The sequence below is a fragment of the Ptychodera flava genome, chromosome 12, assembly GCF_041260155.1.
Source record: "Ptychodera flava strain L36383 chromosome 12, AS_Pfla_20210202, whole genome shotgun sequence".
In the NCBI taxonomy this organism is placed as follows: domain Eukaryota; kingdom Metazoa; phylum Hemichordata; class Enteropneusta; family Ptychoderidae; genus Ptychodera; species Ptychodera flava.
This window is the reverse complement of record NC_091939.1, coordinates 5,933,250-5,954,559: the sequence shown is the minus strand read 5'-3', so window position 1 is coordinate 5,954,559 and position 21,310 is coordinate 5,933,250. Positions and strand designations below refer to the sequence as shown.

Genomic DNA, 21,310 nt, shown 5'->3' with positions numbered 1-21,310 from the left:
CCATGCTTCCTACATCCATGGACAAACTAAGTCCAAGATATGGGCTGCTGTTATAGAACCATATTTTCCAGTGAAGATTAAATAGATTCTCTTTGGACGGCAGTGTAATCTATAGCCCGGCGTACGATGCTATGTGTTCCGCTACAGCTAATCGCCTCGCTCACCACAACCCTGCAAAGACCCGTACGTAGGGTCGGTGACTTCAAATCCATTTTGGGACTTGACGTAAAAAGCCAAATTACTGTCGAAATTCAGCGTTCTTGGGCCCAAGTCGTATCCCTGCCTACCTCAGCTACTCGATCGCTTCCAAAAATGCCAGTCTTTTATTCACTTTTCGTAAATAACAGTCGATGTCGGCAACTCTCTCGCTAGCCCTGTGTACGATGCTGTGTGTTAGCTGTAGCGGCTAACACACAACATCGCGTCCATCAGCTTTCCATTTTGCTTCTTCGGCCCCCGTTTGCGTTTTCTACACTGCTTATACTGCCGGCAGTCATCAGTCATGTTGGATAGCGTCTCTTATGAAGAAGTGCGCGCATGCGCAACATGGTGCGTAAAAATTTACATAATCTCCTCAAGGTATAACGATAACGCTGACAGTAATCCGGACCGTTAAAACAAAAAGAAAATAATAACTCGCGCAGTGGTTAGAAGGCCGTGTTTTCACTAAAATTTAAGACATTTTCCAGTACAATGTTACCTCACAGTTTTCTCTAATAAAAAGATCATATTTCAGGGGTTCAGAATATGAAATAATCACAAAATCGCTAAAATTTACAAAGGAACCCCAGTCACTACCTTAATAATGCATGAGGTGTTATCATTCTAATGTAAACAGCACTAAGTTAGTTACAGATAGTGAAATGCCTTCCACTGTGGGTGGTGATTACAACATCTGGAATTATCCTGGATCCAAATTTCTCATCAGTTTCTATGTCTTACATAGAAAAGTTGCAAAAATTGGTCCAAAATGAAAAAAATCACCTCAGCTTTGTTTTCTGGATCAAATTTTCCTACAAATTGGTATCAAATATGACAAAATTATGTTCACAGCCTTCAAAATTGTCTCACAACATACCCTGGGTTAGTATAGGTCATTTAAGGTCACAAACTGAGAAAAGTACCTAAAATATACAAATTTTGGGGTTTCCCAACACTTTGAGCAGAAAATTTATCTAATAACATCTTTCGGGACTTTATACCAAATTACAAAGCTATCAAACAAGGGACTTTATACCAAATTACAAAGCTATCAAACAAGTAATGTTGAGATAAAGTTTTCTTGACCAAAAATGACAATATTGTCTTAAAAATACAATTTTTTATATTTCAGGACAATTTCCACATATCTAACTATTGTCATCGCTGTACGTCTGTGTACGAAATATGAAAGCTGTCTGTCCAGGGGTTTTAAAAAGGAAACACTGTCTAAGATTTTTTGACCAAAAATGACAAAATTGCACAAAAATAGTAATTTTCCCAATTTTGTCATAATTTCAACAAATTAGAAGAGTAACACCCTTGCAAAGAGACAACCCAAATTTGAGAGCGATTGGGCCGGCGGTTTCAGAGAAGAAGAATTTTTACTGAAAATGAGAAAAATCACAAAAAATTCAGCAAAAATACAAAATTAAGGATATCTTCACAATATTCATAAAACTGTATAAGGTTAACCTAAGGTACTTGCACACAAATTTTCAAAGCAATCAAAAAAGCGGTTCTTGAGTTATTAATTCTTAACCATTTTCACATTTTGTAAGCTCATTTGCATAATTTTGGCAATGCAGACTTCATTTGAACAAAATCCCATCTATAGCCCAGGATGCATCCACACACCAAATACCAAGCTGAAACGTGCAGCGGTTTGCGTGTTTTTGATGTTGACGGACATACTGTACGTACATACATACATACATACATACATACATACATACATACATACATACATACATACACACATACATACAGACGCCATCGACTTCAGCCTATACGATAAACTCACATTGGTAAAACCAAATGTGAGCTAAAAATCAGCCTTGGTGAACTTCCTTTTTGAAAGAATTGTTGTTGTTATCCAGATGCAATGAGTAAAACCCACTCCAAGACATAACAATAAAGTATCAAATTTAATCTCACCTTGCTAATTGTGAACCAGTAGATCTTCTGTAACTTATAAAGACATCAATAAGTTTATTTGGACTATCCAACTGAGTGTGACTTGTATTTCTACTCAGTGACTTTGTGGGACTGTCAAATAATTTGTCATAGTCATCTGTAAAAACAAAGGAATAGAGACACACCAAATTTACCGCACCTGTTCCATGCAACTGAATTTTCCCTAAAATTAAATGTTGTTGCCACACAATTGTACTATGATAAGATTCATCCCATAGTCTAAGTACACCAGTGATTTTTCTTTAAATCAGTATTATAAGTGAATTTGCAATGAGGAAAGAAATATAGGAAACACCATTACCAGAACAGTACATAGCTTTTATTGAAATACAGCAAGAATACCTTCAGAATGCCCTGTACCAATATGAAAAAGCACCAATTGTATAATAATTTACTTCATTTTGTTGCAATCCAATTTCAAGCGCTAAACATACTGTAGAATTGAATTATATATATCGTATAAAATGAAAATTCATTTCAATTAATGTCTATGTAAAATTAAATGTTTAAAAACCACTGGGATTCATTATTTTCAAAACATTATTTTGTTCCTCACTTGTTTTCATTTAACATGTCTGGCTGTCTCAGGGATGTACAAGTCTGATATGAAATTGAAAAACAGGCTTGCTTCGTTACATTTCAAGAGGCAGTTCCCTCAATGGATCAATAAAAACTGTTTGAACACATCAAAGTTATGACATAATCATGAACACAACATCTATAGTCTGAATGGTTGACAAGATATACACAATAAATAAAGAATGGGTACATTATAAATCTTCTTTATTATTATTATTATTAATGTGTAACCTGGCACAGTATGTTGAGAACAGCACTTATTCACTTTGGAATGTCAAATTAGTCTGTTTTCAAGTAAACTTTTTCATAAACTGTGACAACTCCATTACATATTAATCTAATAAAGAATATGGTCCTTTTAACCAATCATTGTGAATCAATAACCAGGCAGTGGCAGATAGTAATAGCTTAATAATATCCAGGTGAGCACACCTAGCTATTCATTAATCATGGCATCTTTCCAAAAAGTGCATGCTATGATTTCTTTTATGATACAAATAAGTTTTCAGTTTAGTATCTCTCTAAAATTTTGGCATAAGCTTTCTCTGAAGTATCAGCGTAAATTTGTTTGGTTTTTTTTTTTTGAGAGGGGGAGGGGAGAGGGATAAAGCGTACGTCAAAACTTTGGAAAGGTTCTGGAATTGAAAAGTTTGGGGAAAGTAGTACAGTTATCCATTCTGCTGTGAGTGTGTGTACTTTTGAGCCCATCTGGATATCTGACCACAAAGTCTTTTATTTCAATTTTCACTTTGCTGTTACCAATACGATTACAAAGTAAGGGAGATTTTAGTCTGTTTCACTATATACAAAGATTAAAAAAATATTATCAGGATATGATGAAGGTCCAAATTACATCCAGTGACTGTGTTTCCAGGCGATGAAATAATACATGCATCCTTCTTCTCGTAAATTTAAGCATGAACCATGAATAAAAGCAACTGACATATGTCACTACACAGGCATACCAGATTTTTGGAATAGTCTGCTGAGCTTAATTGGCTTCACAGAAAACCCTCGGAAACCTCTGCCCAGACAATTTCCTGTAAGCTGCCTCCTACCTACCTGGTTTGGCGGCATTTAGTATTCTTGTTCTGTGAACGCCATTGGAGACGCTTGCGTCTTCCCTCAAGTGTTCATCCGTCACAAGACTCAGCATGTCCATGTCTATCCCACAATGCACCAGGTTGTAGGTGTACTGATTGTACTCTTTGCCGACATTCTTCAGCCAGTTTGAGATGTCCTTGTAATCCGGCCAGTTGGCCCGGCATTTCAGTCGGCTTAGTTCTCTCATAAATCTGTAGGCATCAAGAACAGAAATAGCCTTCTCAGCTGTCGGGCTTTCTCAAGGGAAAATGTTTTTTACGAGTTTCTTCATTAGAACGTCTCAATCCGAATAATTAGATTTTGGCATAAATGTATATATATGTTGATATCCCTAAAAACATTATTTACAAATACATTGTACCACAACAGATTATTACAAAACCTTCAAACTGATATTTCTGCAGAAATGCATTTCAAACGATTTAATTCCCTCTCCATTTGTGAGCAGCAATAATGAAGTACCGTATCCAAAACTCTTCTCAGAAAATGTATATTTGATGTTATTATTGCCGCCATGAGAGTTCAGGAATTCTCCATTTCAAAGGCGCAGAATTACCCTACACGTGCCATCTAATATAACCTCACTGTTACATGCCTTGAAATGTGACGGTATTTCTGCAACTTGATTCTGCCAACACTGGCTGCCCTTGCATAAAGATCAGATGCTTGGGGATCCAAATTCTTGGCAAGTGTTCAATACCTTCACAACATATTTTGATATGCCAAGAATAGCTATTATTAGAGAAGTTCCCGGCCTTGCAATTGGGCAGTATGTGTACAGAATGTTAATAGCCAAAATAAAAAATATTAAATTACATTTAGCATATAAATTTTCACAAAACGTTACAAATTTTTACAGTCTAGATGAACTTTGAAATCACTTGAAATTAATGTAAACACATTTTTCATGACATTTTTGTTTCATAACTTCACAATTCATGACTGGATGTGACTGTGAAGCCACAGCAAATGCAGGATGAGCAAGTTTCAATGAAAAAAAAAATCAATAACGCAATGGCCAGTTCCAGAAGTTTAATGTGGAAATATACTACAGACATCGACATGTAAAGTATGACACTGAAGATAAAAGGTTGACCTTTGTGAACAAACTGACGCAATTCACGTCTTTCAACACTGGATGTAAGGTACATAGCATTCTGATGACTTATGGTTGTTGTTGCATAATGATGTCAAAATTTTATTTTCAGTTTTGCTATCTTCAAGAAAAATATCAGATTTATTTCAACAGAGTAGATATCAGTACAGACCAGGAAACCGGGACAATAATACAATTGATCAAATATAATATAATTGATCAAAATTTCTTTTGATGGGAATCGGTGAAAAGTGGAAAGTTGAAGGATTTATAAATTATTCAGTGATAAGCCATCTTTTGAATGGTGTCACTCTTGATATGAAAGGATAGCTGAGTTCAAACTATGCTTTATATAGATTTCCTCAGATTTATTACTGATGTATCAACTTTCCTAAGCATCACTGAACCCTGAGCCTTGTGGGTTAAAACCAGGTTACAATCCTTCATGTGAAACTATATCTATCATCATTTACCCATCTTTAAATAAAACAAGATGCTCTCAGCGCTTTTTGCCATGATGTATTTTCACATTTCATGACACTTGAACTCGACATACAAAAGATAAAAATGGAATGAAAGCACAATGATCAAATTCATCTAGGACATTTTCAAGATACAAGTTTTGTATCTCGAGACGTTATATACAGATGCTTTGATCAAAAACCACAAAAAATAAGCGATTATTACCATACACCTTAATTTTTTGTTATTACAGCATACTTTCCAATTGCTTAATTTTTTTTTTACCAGCATGCCACTCTGCCTCCGACTTTTCTGTGCGTACCAGTTGCACCCATTGTTCATAGGCATCAAGACAGAACATAAAATGCAGTATGCTAACCACAGACTTGACTGAGTATGGAAAATTTAGGCTTGTATATCTCTTTGGTGTATGCATGGCTGCGTAACAAGATCTTCGATTCAACTAAAAGTATTTGTCAGATACGAAAATACTTGAATATAAAATCAATCTATGTCACTTTACTATTTACTTATCCAGACTCGTGCTGTACATGCTTGAGCACTTTGCTATCTGAAGACATGGATCTACGTATGGTAACTGGACACCCATGATGGTTGTATTGGAGGTTGGAATTATATATTTAGAATCACCATATTGCCGACATTCAAACAAATAGATGCAATGAATACTGTCCTTAACTACAGCTGTTTATTTTACTTTGTGGATGCATAAAAAGTACAGTTTTTATTGACCATATGAGTCAGTACTGTACAACACAGTCTGCACTGCCGGTATGCAGCCTGTTCTGCTAAAATTCTCCATTTTCAGCATAGCCACTGTATTGCATTCTAATTCACATTAAGCTAGATATTAATTCTTCCTCAAATTTTTAAATTTTGAGGACTACATGTATATATTTATGTACGTATATAAATTAATGAACACAGCATAAAAAAGTATAATTATGCATACATTAAATTTTTTCCCCTTTTAGAGACAAAATTACCAGGAACAAAAAACTAAAATAATCGACCCTTTTTATTTTACGACCTGGATTTCTTTATCTCTTCCATATGAAATAGGAAAAAAAAACAGGAAGTGAAAATTTGTAGATATGGTAAGTAAATGTGTTGAACTTTTTGACTGCTGTCATTAATGTTTCCCTTTTCAAACAAATGGCCAGTGGTGATTGCTTGATGGCGACTGCCTGATAATCTTTTCACATCAAGAATATTTTTGTGTACCGGTATGCAGGACACATGTATAGTGATTGCATAAGTACCCCCATGTAATGTGTATTATTGACATAGCTACCGGTAATAGCATTTGTCACCGATTTTTATTTGAATCCATCTATTTTTACTGCAGAACTATATTTATTGTAAGGTTATGGAAATATTCAATGTCTATACTGTATACAAAATTGAGATGTAGCTATGCTAGATTTTACTTGAAATTCAATACCTTGAGGAAGATACACCATCAGCTAAAATTGAATATTTAATGATGACTGTTAAACAAATGACAAACAGGATGAGAAGACCTTGGGTGACATCATTTCATTATCAGTGTTTGAAACACCAGAAATGATCTCATCATTTAGAATGAAAATACTGTAACCAAGACAAGAAGAAATATCATATTTCAGTTAATACTCGATTTTTGTGTGTGTGTCAGAAGAGTATGTCCTTTCTAATCTTTCTTGCAGCTATGAATGCGCATGTTAAAGGTGAAAATGATTCTTCTTTCAAACTCTTTAAGCTGCTACATAGTAAATCTTAATATCCTCTTGCCTGGCAACCACAATGTGCCACACTGTTGCCAGGCAACCATATCAACTGACATCCTGGGCCTTCTGAAAGGGCAGCATTTAACAGAGATGATAAAATTAGAGTTTTGTCAAGAGTATTGATACTACGTATAAACTTGATTATTTTCTTGATAATGATGTCTCGCTGATGATTGCTAATCTGAGCATATTTACTTATCATTGACATGATTAACTTTGAAAAATTCTTAATTTCCGAAGAAATATTTCTGACATTGAGTACTTACTTCTATTTCTAGTTTGGCATTAATTTCATCTACAGCAGCCATTTTTGACTTAAACACTGAATTGTGTGTTTGTAATTCATCATGGTTACCATAGCGATAACCTTGCAAGGCTTGAATACTGAATGTAGTAATTATTGACTATGCTATACTAAATGGTAACACGCATCACAAAGCATGGATATAGATATGGCCTTCTTTCCCACTAAATATTCAGCATATTTTGCGGTACCGGTACAGTGATGTGTAATGACAAACTCAACTGCTTTCTCACAGAAGCAACAATAATGATAAAAGATTGTGTTTTGTTGAGTCAGGATGAATAGATAGGAAGGAATGGGTGCTAGTCAACTGAGTAATTAATGATGACTGTGACAAAATTCTTAGATTTTAACCCCCAACCTTTAAAAGAGAGGTGAATATTCACACTGCCCATACATGGCGTCATCAGGTCACTCTGTGCATACTTTCAAACTGGGGCAGAAATAGCTTACAGCTGAGTATGACATTTCAAAAGTACAAGAGATGATGTCAATGGTTTATTTTTACAAATATAACGTCATGATGCTAGAATTTCACTTTACTAGTCCTTTGCATGATTCCAAATAGACAGTTTGACACATGCCAAGAAAACAAAAACATTGCATCCTAACGTACATTACCGACAGACAGCAAAATTTTGTAGTGTTCAAATTTTGTAGTGTTATTTTATGTACTTATTTACTTTGTTTTATAGGATATTTTTGAGTTATAGCATATTTTTGAGTTTTTGAAATTTTCGGTATGTACATGAAGTTTTCTGCAGATTTCCTTTCATTTGTAATGAACACTGTTAGTATTATCACAGTGCAGTTGTGGCATGTTCCACAAACTGATTACTATGGTATGGACATTTTCTGGTCATAGAAGTAGCTTTGTGTTTCAGCATACAGTATTTTCTTTCATAGATTATCTAAAATTTTCAGTCTACTTCAAGCAGCACTGAAAAAATACTTAAGTCAAGGTGGGCCGTATTACATTGCAGCATTATACTAGGGGGTATGTTTCTATGTTCATTTCATGTAGTCATGCTTGCATTTGTTCAGGTGTACAAACTTAGAACTAGCGTTATGTATATCTGATGATTTAACTTGGTTCAATATGCTCTTTGTACAGAATATATCTATCTACATTATCTTGTCAACTCTCTGTATAAACACAATGAATTATCGACTATAGTATGCAACGATTGGAAAACCCTTCGAGTGTCTGTGATATAATAATGGAATAAACTGAATAATTGATGTATGAGAATGAAAAATTATATCATCTTTCACCTGATAAGATTATATTAACCTACAAGCCGGAGGGACAGAGCTCGCTTCTGACAAGCACAACCAACGGCTCAGACTATTTCTGCAAGGTTTTACTTTTAACTTTTCACATGAAATGAATATTATCCGACTAACGTTTTGATAAAACAGCCTCCGTTCGTGACATTTTGTAACATTCCACTCATTTTAAACAAAAGTTTGTATATAATGCTGTGAAATTATTGTAATTTATCCTATATGTATTTTCACCTACGTGGCATCATATATGGTATCATGTGTATGGTGGTTTAAGTCAGTAAAAATCTTGCTTGCAGCTAGTCTCTTTGTTTTCTGGGACCTTCAAATGTTCAAATCTTAAGTTAAAATGCAACATACTGGAAATGCTATGATCTGATGGTGACATACTTTATGAACTTGGCAGGATAAGGGATACATTTGTGATCTGTGATGTGTTGAATATCTGAAATTAGAAAGACAAAACCTCTTAAAGTACCAGTGCACTTTGAGATTTTTGGATCAGGACTGTAAAGTTAGCGCATCTTACCACAGCATCCTCACTGATGTGCATACCTTACAACAGTGAGCTTTATTGGCAGCCGTAGATAATCAATCTAGATTTGCAGGAAAACAAATCAAATTTACCAACCTCCGTCTCAGGAGTTTGCTCATTATTCCAATGTCGTTTGACAGTTCATCTTCAGATATAGTCAGCAAGAGATCGCCATCCACTCGGTGTTCAGTGAAGGTATCTATGAAGGCATCAAACCCGATTCCTTTCAGCCAGATGGCCACGTGCCTCACCTCCCAGTTCTGTATGTTTTCACCGAGCTTCTCCGGGACGTGTTCGCCGATTATGGTCAGAGCTTGGATGGCCAGTCTTGAAGCTATGTTGTTGTTACTGCTGGCAAGGAATTGCAATGGTTCAATAGCACCTATGTCATACAATTCCTTGGCAGGAGGAAAATAATGAAATTTCAATTAAAAATCAACAAAAAAGCATGATCAGTTTTGCGATAAACTTCCCCTTTATTGTTACTACTTATTAATTTCCAATGAACAATCTAATGCATTTTGAAAATATTTTCTATCAGTAAGGACCTTGAAGGCACGAATAGGAGGAGTTCATGTATATTTGATCATTAAGTGTTTGTCTACATGTGAATATTTTCAAATTTGACCAAGATCAAATAGCAAAAGCAACTTAAATGTAATATTAATGAAGTTGTCAAACAAATATACTGAGCTCATCATGGACAAATTCACTCTCACTTCTTATTTACATTCTAAATATGTGAAACTCAATAATTTTTCATTTATTATGTCTGGTGTCCAGCTGTCTGGTGTATTGTTGCCTCAAGCGACAAGAAATTGCATAATTTATGCTCAGTTGACGCGTACTGTGTCATCATCATCATCGTCTGAGAACTCAAAACATACAGGACTTACATCTGAATTACTAATCTGAAACATCATTTCACCGTTTGAGTGTTGTAATTTCCCGACCCAAAATTTTAGTGCAACATTTTACCAATTTTTTATGACTTTCTGTAATTTTTGGACCCAACAATCATAACGTTTCATTGGCTACAGTTTTGGATCAAAATTTTGGGGAAAATCTGTAAAAAATTGCCTGGATCTGCAAAAAATTGTTCTGCCATACATATATTTTATAAAGGCAACAAAAATTGACTGTGGGACTCTTAGGGTAAATAACCTGAAATCAATGACATACTATAGAACTACTCATATGTACCGGTAACTCTCTGGGGTACCGTACAAAGTCCTCAGGAAGTTTGCATTCAAATTGAAAACAGAAAGATTGAATTTCAAAAACAATGGAGCCAGAGAACCTGATACCACCTTGAAAATATTACAGTCGTCATTGAAATATGTTAATGTAATAATGAGATACACAAAACTTCAATTCAATTTTCAATGACACAACCAGTTTTCAATGTAACCATCTCTGAATAATTGATTTAATAACAACATACAAAATGTATGTAAAAAATTATTCCTTATTGGTACAGAGCTGTTGTTAAGGAAAATTTTGCATAAAAATTATGTTCAAATTTATACCGGGTATTTAACAGAAAATAATTAATTCCTAGGTTTTAATATTGAAAACTAAACCAAGCTGCCTGTACATTGACTAGATATTCAGTAAGCATTATTGAAAACACTAAAATTGCGTGTGAGACAAGATCTTGAATGTATCGATACATTGAGCTGGTACTGAGTACCGAGTTTAAATCCTCAACATATTATTTCCACAGTACAAACAACGTCATATGGTATTTCCTGTCAGAGGCAGAGGAGTGAGAGCCGGCACCTTGGCAAAATCCACCCAGCCTTGGATTCAGCAAATGGATTGTGAAGCTGAATCCTAAATCAGTCTGAAATGGTTTCAGTATTGCAGCAAGATGAAAGTATTAGCATGATGATAAATCAGATGGCATCTCTATCAAATGGTTGACTGGTGATGGATGTCTGCTACACCATACTTCGATAAATTATTCAGTATGGACAGGTTCATTATGATTCTATCACTGAACACAATTTTTATTTGTGGAAAGCACACTTAGTTCTTGAATTGCTGTTTATCGTTTTCTCTTTAATATGAATTCGTAAAAAACATTTTCTGTGGTAGGGAAATTGTATGGCAATATATATGAATTTTTTGTTATGATATTCATCATATTGATTGAAACATTTTACTGATAACAAAACATGTTATTGGTTAGTATAATAATTATTCATTCCACTGCCATCTTAAGAAACTATTCTGTGATAATCACTGGTTGTCAAAATCGACCATGATCTGCTTGAGCTCTGACGGATATATATAATTGCAAGGCTTTTGCAGTTTACCAAAGGCATTTTTTTGCTTCTCAATGGATTGAGAACACAACACTGGAATATTTTCATTTTATTGGCATGAAAATGACAGTATTAGCACAAATTTGAGAGGTCACTAGGTCAAAGGTGAACTCTGAAACCTGACTCTATAATCCAATACATGTACTTGTTCCCAGAAATGCTGTTAGTCATAATACGAATCAATGATGTCAAATATTTAAGAATTTAAGTAAATGGATTTGTTAATCAATAAATTGTGCAGGCCTAATTTTTCATTAAAATGCATTGATATGACAATCCCAGAGTGCTTTATGGGAAAACAGTACAGGCAGCATCAATTTCAACAGCTTGCAAATAAAGCACAATTCCAGACAAGAATACATTTTACTATTTTAGAACTTAGATAGATTACTCATACAAAAGGCCAGCAAGATCATGGACCTATCCATTTCATCTGTAAAGTTCACTTTTTAACACTTTTCTAGAAATTTTGTGTTAAGACATCTGTTCAGATATAAACATCACATTGAAAAAATATTCATGAATAAAACGTAATGAAATTAGCCAGACTTCTACCTCTAGTAATTTGCTTAGTAACCACAAGCTATCAAATGTTGTATTCAAAACAGTGTATCTACCAGAAAAATAATCGACAAATGCTATAAATTATTCTGAAAAAAGATGACAGTATTTTGAGGTCAGAGACTTAATGTTTCTTTTTTAATTATTATTCAGTGAATGTCTGTGAAGTGTATGGTTTCATGAGATGGTTGCCATGGAAACAAAATATGGGACTGTTCCAATGGAAACAAAATGATCCATTGTTAGTATAGATCTTTACTCTAAACGCTTGCAAAGACAGAGAAAGCACCTCAATGTTCTGGACAATGACTTGTAAAGACTAACACTGAATTAGAAAAAAAATCATAATATGTTCTTTGAATGCAGTTCCACCATAAAAATTTGTAACATAACCATTATGTTGCAATTCACTCAAAATTTAAAAAGACATGCATTCATACAGATTTATGTAATATTTTAATACTCTATGCAGAGCACAGCTGTTTTGAAGTGTTAACAGTTGAGATTATAAAAGCAATTCAATGTTAGCGAGCCATATGCCTGCATGGTGGCCTGAATACATTTGTTATGATGTTGTATGTATGACCCTGAAATGACAATGCACTGGATATACTGAAATATATTGTAAGGCCATACTGAAGGACAATGCATGGTAAATCCATCTTTATTTCATATTTATAGGCACACATGCAACTGCTTCAAGGTTTTTCAGTCAAGAAGTATTAATGGGAAACAGCCCATTCACTCAGTGGGTGTGTGTGTGTGTGCAGCAAAACCCTGGTCAATTCAAATTTTAGATTCCAGATCTCGATAGCTTTACTTTCAACAGTTTCAGGAATTCATGTAACGCCCCATGAATTAGTAGCCTGGCTACTGGTTTCACTTGCGTTGTATACTCACTCAAGTTGAATAAGTATGGAACCATGCTTTCCGGAGTGGCCCTAATACGCATACTTACACATTAAAATGACTCAATAGACCTATTGTGGAAAGAATCTGAGGCTTATATATTTTCAGTAAAATCAATTTCCCAAACGACGATACTGAAAATCAGCTTATTTCTCTACTAACAAAACAAGAGTTATCTTTTAATGAACAACTTGCTGATTATATTTTTACTTATATAAACAAAGAAATACCTAGTTATATTTATTATTAGCTACTATTACTATACTGTAATACTTTATCTTTATTGAAGAAATTTTAACTTATTTTTGTATCACACTTTTATTGCCACAAATGTGATGTAAATCCTATATTTACAAGCAAGCAATAAAATATTATTATTATTATTATATACCCCATTCCATGCTTGACAAATATATTTTACAAACATACATCAACATACTTCTGCATAGGAGTCTGACCTAAAAACTCTTGGTACTGAGAATTCCCAATGCTGATCATATAAAACAATAATTTGGAAACCTGAATTTGTAGACGTGTGTGATTCCTACAGCTGACTTATTTTCCAAGTCCCTGGAAATATTACAAACATGGAAATTAAAAATAACAAAATATCTTTCCACTACAAGATGAGGTGGAGCCCTGCGTACAGTAAAACAATTATTTCAACTCAGAGTACATGTTTTGTATTTTGATTAAATATGGTGTGTTCTGGATCTCTGGTCCCTCCTGAAAAATTGTCTTGATTCAGGAATGAACAAGATTAATACAGACAGAAGTTGGCCTGCTACCTTAGGTTTTTAGTTTTCTCCTTTAAACATGTTGGATATTAGTATAGAACACTGATATTTTAAATACCGCACTGATTTTTGCCAAATGGCTCTGGGTATACCATATATGATAAACATTATGTATTCAGGTATTTTTATATTGTGGTCTATGCAAGACACAACATTATCATGATGACTTGCATTGCCAAACTCAATAATACCCTAGCTACCGCAAAAGTTAAGTTGCATTTTGTCCAGAATTTATTGGAAAAATTAGAATATTTTATTTGAAAATCATTAACAAAACACAAACAGTTGAGGTTGAAGTTTGAATAAGATTCACGTAAATTAAGATAGAGACTGCGCAATGATTTTCGCTAATGGCTTGGTAAAAATGATATATTTTAGCGATGGCTTGAAAGAGAAGGTAAAAGCTGGTATGACTCTTCAGACTATCAACAAGGGGTCAGATGATACATTATTTACAGGGCAATCACACAGTGTGTTATGAATTCATTCAGATTACAATCTCCGTCTCACTGTCTGCAATCATTTGCAGTGATGCAGGGGAGAAAATTTCAAAACACACTGCACTTTACTAATGCATGTACTAGCTTTATAATGAGAGCTTCAAGTCCACTGAAAATAGAAAATTTCAGACATTACTGTCAATTACCTTCAGTGAGCATTTAGCATGTGTTATGGGTGTAGGGATATAATTTCTTTGTCACGGCAATAATTAGACTGTTTAAACTCCAGTTACTATTTCCAGATCATGACTAATTGTTTTGTTGCAGAAATAAAAAAATATGCTAGTCATAATATTTTTGGAACACGATGTAAAATTGGAAAACTGTTCAAACATACGCTGGCTGTTTGAACAACATGTTTGTTTATCAGATTGGAAAGTTACCAAGACTGACTCAATTTCTTTTGGAAAAACATGTACCCTTAGAAGTTACTGTAAATCCTAATAGATCTGAAACAACTCACTTGAATATTCAAGCAAAATAACTTCAACTGCTCCCAAATTCTGGCAAAAAATTATGTGGAATCATTATGAAGGTAAATATTGACTTTGTATATTACTCAAAATGAATTCATGTTAGGTTTCTATATACTTTGGAAAGGTCAGTCTCATCTACCAGTAACATATCATAGGTATCATATCAGGAAATTATCAGTTTAATTCACATCAAATTTTGACCAGCACATTCAATTAAATGGGTAATTTAGAATATTTGGGTCAACCTATGTCATATATATAAGCGAAACAAAGGAAATATAATTAAACTGGTGTAGAACAGAGAAATATGACCGGTAGTATCGCTTCGACTGAGTGCTCGTTATTGTGCTTTGGGGAATTCAGCCACAAAATTGGTACTGACATGACTTCAGGTTATAATCCTTCAAGGGAAACTAAATAGTTACCATGATTGGATAGAATTCATTCAATGGAGCTTTGAGTTTTCTACAGAGAGCTACTACACACTAATGAGATTTTCTTTTGGTGATTGAAGAAAATCCTTCAAATTGTTTTAAGGGAGATTATGCAACATAAGGACGCGCTGTTCCCTCTAGGCTAAACACCATCAGTGTATTTTTTGTAAATCTTTAATCAAGCCTAGCCTATCCTCATATACATTGATTGTTATAAATTGTACTCATTTCATCTTTTTTTCAAGGTGATAACTTTTCCAACGTTATCAAATAGTGCTGACAGATTTATAAATACTTGTAAGAAATTCACAATATCAGTACTGATACATTGAAATTTCACTGGCTGTACAAGCGATATTGTTTTACGATATAAATATTTTATGGTATTATGTAAGATTACATCTAATCCTAATTATTAAAGTTAGACATTTTATCTGCTGTGTAACTGGCAAATTAAGATCAATTATCATGTACGTTACCATTGGACGTTACAATCAGACTTTCCAGTGTCACACAAATACAGCATACCATCCTTTTAGTTTCAGTCATTGAAAAGCAAATTGTGAATGTTTACTGGAGTTAAGTCAGTTTGATTTGAGAGCAGTCACCACAGACACAATATACAGGTTTTACTGAACAGACCTGAAATCACTGCCTGCACAGTTGTGGTCAGCAGCAATGATTTTCTCTCTTACAATTTGTGACGGTGGCAGTTTCAAATCGGTACTATTAAGTGATTAAGTCTCAAAACTCCCTGACACTGGCTGATTACAGTCAACTTGGCACATATAGGGAAGACATAACGTCAACTGACGTCTGCGACAACACCACGAGGATTACATACACAAAGGCAATGAATAATTTATTTGTCATATCAGCCAGACAACTCTGTCGCCTGTACACCAGACGCAGGGAAAAACAGCAACGCCTAAAAAACACTGCAGGATATAACTTGATATCACTGTCATGCATAATTTACTGAGATTTGTTGACACTGAAAAAAACAGTTTTCACCAAAAGATGAATGTCATTTGACAGATTTTTATCACTGAAGAACTCACCATCTGAAGCATGAAATAAAAGAGTTGATTTTCCACCTAAATTCTGAATTTTGGCAAATTTTCTTTGTTGTAAATTACTTGCTACAAAAGTTCAGTATATTTAGTGTTTAACCAAAATGTCATGAGATAGAATCAAAATCAAAGCAAAATAAATGTCAATTTAGTCTTCAGGCATACCATATCGAGGTTAAATTCTTACGACCTAGATATTTGCCTTTCAACGCAATGTTTAAGATATTAGTATTCAGGTGACAAGACTCATTTGCATTCTGAATCCAGACATCTTTCAGTCATGTTCAATTCATCATCTATACTTTTCCTGACTGTTCAGAGTTTTGTCCAAAATGGCTCCTGGCATTTGATGCCTTGTCTTTGTATGCGCCTCACACTTTGCACACTAAAGCAAATGTCACTGTACTAATGCCGGAGCTTAATCCTTGCTGAGAGTAATGTCGCCCGACTGGCACCCAGCAATTTTTGTTTTTCCTGCAAAAAGAATACCCGGAGCTATTGCAGCTGTTATTCTCATTATTGTGTGACTGCCTTGGAATCAACAAGATCAGACATGAGATTAAAATATTTTCCATTCTCACATTACTTTAAGTGTATAAAATTCAGATGGACTAAAAGCATCATCAAAATGGCTGCTTTTACAACCACACTAGCTGTTATGGATGAGAGTGATTATTGCCATGGGAACAAGTGCACTAACCTCACTTTCTGTCTGGCGTTATCAATTCTTGGGGAACAACTGATCAATCTTTGACAATGCATCCTCTAACTGTTACATTACAATTAGCGTTAATGGGCTTCTAAATAAAAGATTAATTAAGATAACAGAAATGGACAAGTCTTGTTATTTGTGACAATACCTGTTATTGATATGTTACAACCCAAGCTCATTATCTTAATAACCTCTGTGGAAAACATGATGCCCAAAAAACTACCACTTTAACTTGCCTTGATTGAGGTACCTGCCCATTAGGGCTTTGGTATACTGCAAGTCATACGACAAATTTGAAATTTTGATAGTAAATTTACGACTATGGATTCTAATATCACTGTTCTAAGAGTCAGCGACACTTTGTAACATATTTTTTACCATAAATACACCATAATTGATATGTCAGTATGTCAAATGATCAGACAGGTTGAGCTAACCATCAAGCCTGAGCTGTCGGGCTAGCAATTTCCATGACAAGAATGTGGTCAACTTTTTATGCGACTAACTTAACAGAGTAAATGAATTTGGTTATCACGGTAAATGGGGGAGCCAAACCGCATTGCACTGCTATAACTTTTAGTCATCAGGATATGCTTGCCCAGAGCATCTAGTTAAACTTGATTACGCCATATTGACATTTTAAGGTTTAAAAAAAACTTGACTGATGGGCCAGCGGAAGATGAGGCCAGTGTAGTGATTTTAGGGCTTGCTTGCTGAGCAGGCTGATAGATCTGTCAGTGAAATGCAATTCCAACATTGTAAAAACCCATTTCTATGCACATGAGTAAGGTTCATCTTCATAAAAAAAGGGGCCAAAGCACAATGCATAAAGTGATTGAGGTTGAAGAATGCCATCCTGTGGAAGCTGATCAGACTGGTCGTGTCATCAGGTGCTGAACATCTCACTCACATTAGGATGCAGTCACCACTTCCACTCATAAATCATAATTACAAACACTGGCAGTGTTGGGAATTCATCTTTTAACCTTATGACTACATTTGTTTTCTGCTTTGTTAACATACATTCAGTCTGAGAATAAAGTATTAATTACTCTTCTTATGAATTCCCTACGAGCATGAGGGATTGAGGGATTTCCTAACACCTATGGTATATCAAATTTTCAGATATTTATGTCTTCATTTATTTGTTTTTTTCTTTACCTTAGAAGGATCTCTGAACGAGGTTTTTCTTCACACTGAGTTTATAACATTCTCTTCCTTATCTGTCTTTACGAATTCAATTCCAAATCAAAACCACAAACAAAAAATTTTTTTATAGAAAATTCAAACTCACACTTATATATTCTAAGAATCCCAGCGTTAATGTTAATATATGATTGTATATGTGTGTAATGATGCATTGCACAGGTGATCACACATGTAATCCTACGTTAAATGGATTATCAAATAAACTAGCCAACCATGCAGATTGTTTCACTGAAGTCTTGTAGAACCTAACTAGAAACTAAATGATCACCACTACAAAGGGCAAAGGAGGCCAACGTCTGGTATTATCATGAAGGAGCTACATAATCGAGTACAAAGCTTTCATTCAGGCCAGACTATGCTACCAGCTGAAACTCATATGGTTTGCTTCTTTAAACTGATAGTCTTGGTTAGTGACTAATAAACTTGGGCAATTTTTATTCCTGGTACAGTGACTTTCGATGACTCACTTCTTGGGTTGGCACATTCTGGCATATTATGCTAGCATGAAAACCTCAAACTTATTAATTCCATTTGGTTGACCAGCCTGCTATTGTATGACATCACCACAAACGAGTGAATGACCCCTGTGCTATGTCTACATTCAATCCTGTCCCCCAGGGACCACATGTCATCTTCAGATTATCAAATTACACATCCCATCAAATGACGGGCAGCAACATTTTTTTTATTCAAGATTATTTCAATTTTCTGGAAAAGTCAGCAATACTGGTCATGAATTCTTTTAGCGGATTGGAAATTATTCTGAAAATGGACAGGTCCGTGATGTAGGTCATGTATTAATTAGTTTTTTATTTTTAAAGGGCCAGTAGCTTTAACTTTTGATGATTTTTTTTCGACAATTCTTGTGTTTATTGTCAACAACAGATTCTAGTTCCACTTCCAAAACTCTATCAAGATACACTTGTTTCGCCTGTATATGTAAACATATGTAAACTGCACTGCTATTGCTGACAAGTCAATTGTGCTCCAGACTTGAATTCAAATATAAACAAGAAGGCGTATTTTGAAAACTTAAACAGTGGATGTTTTAACATGCTTTGGGGAATAGAACAAGACATTTCTGTTGACATGATGATGATGATTAAGAAAAAAATAGTGAAAAAAATTGTCAAAAGTTACAGCTACTGCCCCTTTAAGGAAGATGAACTATTGTTTGAGCTAACATTTTAATGCCTATGACATATTATTAAGTATGTACTTTGTTGAAATTTTAGCTGATGGTAATTTTACCTGTATTTTCCCCTGTCCTTTCTTTATGCCTGCTTCCATGGCAAAGTGGAAAGCGGCCAAGCTCTGGGCTTCTTTTCGCTCGCATGTCAACAGGGGGACCAGTCTCTTCAGCCAGTCCTCAGTTCTCCCCTGGGCATGGTCTTTATTGCTCTTTGCAAATTCAACCGGGTCATGTGAATTGATGAAGGGTTCAATAAGATCCAGAGTTCCCGAGCTGACGACTGCTTTTTCTACATCTTTGTTGGCGGCAAGTAGGGCGATAGCAAGACATGCATAATATTTGATGTTGTCATCTTTACTGAATGCTAGAGGGAATAACCATTCTGGGGCATGGTGCTCGATCATTCTGAGTTGGTTTACTGGCCCGCCATACATAGCACAATTGGCCAGTGCTGATGCACAGTGTCTTAGAACAGTATTATCACTCAGCCTACAGGAATACAGAACAGCTTGCAAACCTCCCAGATCTATAACCTTGGAGCATGTATCCTCGCTATGTTTGAACATACTTTCCAAGATTCCTGTCCCAATTTGCATTAGCAATAATTCCTGGCGTGAACATGCAAGCTGAACAACTGGTTCAAGCCCGACTTTCGCAACATGATCACGGTTTTCCCTGATCAAAACCTGCTCCAAGAGCTGGGCAGAATTATTTTTCAGAGCTCTATTTTCCGATCTGCAATTTTTTAGCAATATATCGAGCCCTCCTTCAATTCGTAGGGTATTACACAAATCATGAGCCATATCACGGCCGTATATTGGTGTAACCCAGGCACTGTCGACTTGCTTGAATAATTCCTTGGTTGCATCGATAACTATGTTCACGTCCTCCTGTTTCAGTGCGGTTACCAATTCTTCAACCTTTTCGTGCACTGTCTTCACTTGTATCTCGGCTTCTCGCTGTATTTCCGCCCTGGTGTCCATGTCGATGTCAGCAGACGACATTTTCTTCAGCTTTGAAACCTTGCGTTCGGTAATCGTGATCGAATGGCCACCATTGCTTGACGATGACCTTTCCACGCTAGTTGTCGTCTGGTAAAAGGAGGCTCCTTCTTTTGTTGCAGTAAGTATATTCATATTGTCGGCTGCTGTCGCGCGATCGATTGAAAGAAAGTACCTTTTCCAATATCTGCGCAGATGCAATGGTAACTCCCGCTCGCGTTGCTCCCAACAGAACGGTCTGCCTCGGACAACTTGACTCAGGCGACTAGTTCCCTCAGCTTTTTAATAAAACAGCCTGCACTCTCGATCGACGTCATTGAGAGACTGATACAGAATACACGCATACCATTCAATAAAAATAATACAATATTAATAGCCCTGTCAGTTAAAATGTTGAGACGCCTCCCAATACCGAAAAGACCAACCTGCGATCGGCGGGTATCGAATTTCTTGGCTCGAATGCTGCTACGGATGTTTTCTGGCCACGCAAATTTATGGGCATGAAATGATGAATAAGTCATGATGTCGTTTGCATGATGATGACGCAGGGTAATGAAAATTTCCTTTCTAAAGTTCAGGAATACTAAAATATGCGTCGGGAATAAAACAAAATTCTCTACAACTTTGGTCAAACACGTCAAAAATCAAACCTATTATTTCGCTGAACTTTCAATCCCGTAAAATTTCTTTCGCCGGCGCATCTTCATCACGTAACTTTATAATGCACGCAAGAATACTCTTCATCTTTCCAGAGAGCGAAAATTCTCGACCGTTAGCCCGCTCT

General features: G+C 35.4%; 1 protein-coding gene across 1 annotated transcript in view; it reads right to left on the bottom strand.

The window, feature by feature from the left end:
- The window catches only part of LOC139144793 (NAD(+) hydrolase sarm1-like), a 35,545-nt gene extending 14,255 nt beyond the window's left edge, over positions 1 to 21,290 (bottom strand). The window contains exons 1-4 of the mRNA XM_070715568.1: positions 19,585 to 21,290; positions 9,429 to 9,730; positions 3,817 to 4,049; positions 2,137 to 2,272 (exon numbers count right to left, since the gene is read on the bottom strand). Of these exons, the coding sequence (XP_070571669.1) occupies positions 2,137 to 2,272; positions 3,817 to 4,049; positions 9,429 to 9,730; positions 19,585 to 20,661 (1,748 nt within the window). The 5' untranslated portion in view covers positions 20,662 to 21,290. The remainder of the gene's footprint in view (positions 1 to 2,136; positions 2,273 to 3,816; positions 4,050 to 9,428; positions 9,731 to 19,584) is intronic.
- Between the last annotated feature and the right edge of the window lie 20 nt (positions 21,291 to 21,310).